Consider the following 4,797-nt stretch of genomic DNA (forward strand, 5'->3'; position numbering starts at 1 on the left):
TTTAGCCTAATCAATACCTGCAAAGACTTTCTTGACAAGAATTGGCAATGCGAATTTATATTTACTGAGAGAGGAGAATAAAGTTTTGTTTTCATGCTGTTGAGAATATGCTTTTGATAGAGCAGAGAATAAAGCTTAATTATCCAGGAATGTTAATTACTGTTTAGAGTTTTGGTTTGTTGAGTTTAGTCCAACCCCTCAAACCGAAAATTAAATTAAAGATATTGATATACTAATTAATAAACAAAACGTTTCCAACATATAATTTAGACTTGATTTTTTTTCCACTTTGATAACCAGGACCATAGACATATCCAGTCTTCTCAGCTGATCAGCTAGTTTCATCGTTTTCACAGTAAGAATATATTATTGTATTGGGGTGTGATATCCACACACCCCATTTTACTTCTCACACACTCTTTTAATTTTCGGCCGTCGGATTAGATCAATTAAAGAAGATCAACGGACATAAATTAATAGGGGGTGTGTGAGAAGTAATTTGGGGTGTGTGGATAGCACACCCCATTGTATTCTACACGACATTGAAGTTTATAATAATAAATTATTAGTTTCTATTATTGAAATTAAGTCAATAAGATTATTTTCTCTTCACCTTTTGTTTGATTCACTTTGCTTTTGGTCAGAAGAATATAGGTCATTAATTAAGAAGAAGGATTAGAAGGATTAGAGATTAACTAGAAAAGTAGTTAGGTAGGCACTCTATTTCCACAAGCCACAAGCAACAAGGTTCAACTTGATGAAGTAATTAACATTAATTAATTACTGGAGACAATTGGCAGATTCCAATCGTGTTTGAATTTTGCATCCAATATGCATGACTTGTTCATATGGAGTTTCTCCGAGTGGGTGTTTCCAAAAGGCGTTTCAAGACTGTTAATTCAAATATTTGGCAACGACACATAAACAATTTGTGACTGTACAAAAAAAAAAACTTTTACTTTCTCTCTTTTAAGTTCAAAAGAAACTTGAGGTTCAAAGAAAACGAGCAACACGTGTGATCGTTGGATTTTACACGTAGGATATTATGTTCTAAGCATCTGAAATCATGAAGAAAGTTGAGGTTATACTATAAAACGAATTGGTAATATGAGAAATATATCAACCTCTTATAAGCCGTTGCATGATTTAGTCCTCCACTGTTACGAGACATTGTCCTCACATTCTCACATTCAAAGCATTGCTTGTTTGTTATAGGAGTTCCGAAATCTACGTAGTTTTGTACCAAAAAGAAATGATTTTGCACATTATTCATGTCGCACGATAAATTCTAGGTAACTGACTCATGTCGCACATACGATAAATCATTGTTTATAAACACATTCTATCTTAAATATCATATAGCGACAAAATGGAAACCTGTTAGTTCAATTTCAACATCCGATAAATGCCTCTAATTAATATTGTCCAAAGGCGGGAGTTGTAAAACATCTAGTGCTACAAACTTACAAACTCTTATCTAAGTTACATGTAATGATACAAACTATACAAAAGAAAAAAAATACAAAAGAAAATTGAAAGTACAACTTGCAAATACCAAAAAGTGTGCAAGTAATAAATGATTATGCACTAGTGCCTGATACGTGCATTATTTCTTGATGACAATTACGAGAGTTTTGTTAAGGAGTTAGTTTAAAAAAAGCCTTATTATTATTTTTTTTCAATTGCAGCTAATATGCTCACTTAGGAGGTTTTAGATGATAAATTGACTTATCGGACAAGTTTTGACACAAGGCCGATTGGAGGAGAATGCTAAGAGCCTGAGGATATTGTGCTCAAATTTCAATTTCATACAAAGCCAAATACATTCCAGTTTTGCAAGACAAACCTGCGAAAGTTGATTGAATTTTCGTTAGAATTGTGCAGCTGTGTAAGAATGAAGATTTGAAGACTTTATTAATTTTTCCAAGTGATGCCACGTATACTTTAGTGTCAAAAGTTCAATTTTATTCATCAGTTCACATAAAAAACTTTACAATTCCGGAAGAAAAAAAGAAAAGAAGACAACATACGAAAGAAAATCGAAAGTACAACTTGCAAATTGTGATCGAAATTACATGTGACAAGTTAGCCTCTTGGCTAGCTTGATCTCTGGGTACATGAAGATTTTTTTTTTCAAACTGATAATCAATCATGTTTCTCTTTTTGGAAATGAAATGAAATAAAACCGAATCGGAGGAAGCAACTCTACACACTGTAAAGTGTACCTCCACGTTTCTCAGTAAATTTGAACAAAGATGCCCTCGCTTGGAATTTGTTGATGAACCACATACAAAATGTAATATCCGGAAGGCGCAAGATTTCCTGAAGGCGGCGTTGTCACTTGAGCTTGATACGTTGTTGGCCCTACCTGTTGTACGTTCTCTGCACCAAGAACCAGCAACCTTTGATTCATGGAGAATGAATGTGTGCTAAAAGGCGGTGCCACCATTGTCACGGACACTGAATTCATTGCTAGCGTGCCCGTAAGCGAGAACTGAATGGTCAATTTTATTCCGTAATGAATTTTGGCTTGGTTTAGGGGTGTGAGGATTGTAGGACGCAAATCTGCGTACTTAGCGTCGAGATACTCAGGGCTAAATGCCTCCAATCTGAATTCTGTTGGGAAAAGCACGTTACTACCAAACTGGTATTTATCATGGGGGTTACTACCTCCAACGACCACTCTACCATCGCGTACTAATAAAGCTGAGGAATGATACATTCGCGGTATGGTGGTGGGGTTTTGCTGTTCGAACCGTGACCCGACTGCATTATCAGGTCGGTACACAACTGGATTGAGAACTGGATTACGCCCGATTTCCCATCCCGCTACCCCAGACGATGCACCATTGATGAGTAAAACAGTGCTGTCTGGAAGCAATATCATGTCACCCATGACTCTGGCTTGGGGCATGGTTTCAACAATCCACTGTGGATTAGGGTCCGTTATTTTGATCCGAGCGCATGTGTTTAGAGCTTCCACAAAAATATCCTTATTTGCCTGGGCAAAAGACCCTTTTGGAGCTCCACCGCAAACCAAAACCTCAGCCTCAACAGATGGAGCCGTCAAGTTTTTTAACGGGAGCAACACGGCTGAACCCGAGCTAGGGTAACACCTCGGGTCACCACCCGGTATTTGTGGGTAGGTTTTAACCACGACGTTCTTCATGTAATCCAACAAAATAGCTCGATTGTTGGCGAAAATAAATAAGTTGCCATCAGGGTTGAGAAAAACAAAAGGGTAGAGATTGTTTTCTTCGCCGGGGTCATTGGTCTGCGAAAGGAACGGCAAGCTGTAGGCATTGCTTGTAGACTCGGTCTTGGGATAAAACTCGTAGTTGAACTGCTTCGTGCCGCCAATGATAATCTGGCGTCCATCGGGCAGAGCGTGATTGGTGGCGTACCACCGGCGAACGGCCAATCCGTCTACAATCTCCGTCCAATCACAACCCGTGCAGGGCTGGAAAACTCTAACGCGGCGTTCTCCGCTATTGAAGCCTCCACTTTGGATTAAGTTTCCGTTGGGGGCCATGGAGCCGGAGGAGCACCAGACGTCAGATAAAACCGTGAGGGGGCGGAAGGCTTTGGTCTGGACGACGAACTCGGCAGAGTGGGCGGTGCAGTCGTTGTTGACGCAATTACCGTTGGGCAAGGACAAGTTGGATTTGCCGAAGTCGGTGCGGTCGAACAGGACAATGCGGTCATTTTTGAAGAGTTGCATGTGCATGGCGGAAACGCCAATAGTTGCCAACAGTTGCCAATTGCCACCGGCAGCGTGGGTCGTCCGAGAGAACCCATGAAATATTATTAACAACAGTAATGAAAGAAAGAGACTAGCAATTGGCTTCATTCTTTCTTTCCTTTTTGGATTTTGCTTGCTTAATTTGTGCTTTAGCTGTGCTTAATTAGCTAGCTCTGTGGTTCTGTCTGTCTCAAGTGTCGACCTGGCCCTCCTTAAATACTAGGGTTTCGAGCTACCCACATGTTAATTTCGTCCTAATTAAATAACTAAATGAATATACATATTTATATTTAATATAAATACCTGAACGACATTAGATTATTTTCATGAAAATTGTTAGTGAATTGGACGCGGCCTCTTGATCGTGCATGGAACTAACTAATAAATATGGGAGTGCTCCTCTAATCAACAAGTATATATTTCATTAATTAGCACTATATTGAGTGGTATTCTTCTTGATGATGGGTAAGTAAGACGTCTTAAATTTGGCCTGTGTCATTAGCATTATAATTTAATACAATATATCTTATTTATGAATGAGAATTGTTATTAGCACTTCAAAAATCTCATTTGGCACTCCAAACTTTTCATAATTAGAAAGAAAAATACACTTATGAGGAGTGTAGAATGAGATTTTTAGAGTGTTAATAACATTTTCCTTATGAATAAGTAAGATACCTTAAATTTGACTCTCATGATAATAACAAATCTGATACTTAAATTATAACTTTCCGATTGTATAGATTGGTCATAATCCCTGCCCAATTTTACTACATAAAGGAACGAAATCAACGCGTATAAAATTATAGTAGATATAAATTATTTGGTTATATCCATTGCATTTCTTTTAAGTTTCTTGACATTTGGTCTATATTAATTGTAAAATCTTGCAACATAATTATATTGCAAGGTTCCAATTCATCTATGGTTGAGGTAGTTAACAGGACATGGTTGACATGTATATGTTACATTCCATTAATCTAACGACCTATTTTGGTCAAACCTAGCTCCCCAACCATGCTTGAAAACTTCGAGGTTTTATCCTAGATGTTTCG

At 37.9% G+C, this 4,797-nt stretch overlaps 1 protein-coding gene across 1 annotated transcript; it reads right to left on the bottom strand.

Moving 5' to 3' along the window:
• Positions 1-2,027: 2,027 nt before the first annotated feature.
• On the bottom strand, positions 2,028-3,905 carry LOC103413830 (aldehyde oxidase GLOX1-like). The gene has a single exon (XM_008352272.4). The coding sequence runs from the start codon at positions 3,848-3,850 to the stop codon at positions 2,237-2,239; it is 1,614 nt and encodes a 537-aa protein (XP_008350494.1). The 5' UTR covers positions 3,851-3,905; the 3' UTR covers positions 2,028-2,236.
• Positions 3,906-4,797: the final 892 nt, after the last annotated feature.

Source organism: Malus domestica, chromosome 15 (assembly GCF_042453785.1).
Source record: "Malus domestica chromosome 15, GDT2T_hap1".
Lineage (NCBI taxonomy): Eukaryota > Viridiplantae > Streptophyta > Magnoliopsida > Rosales > Rosaceae > Malus > Malus domestica.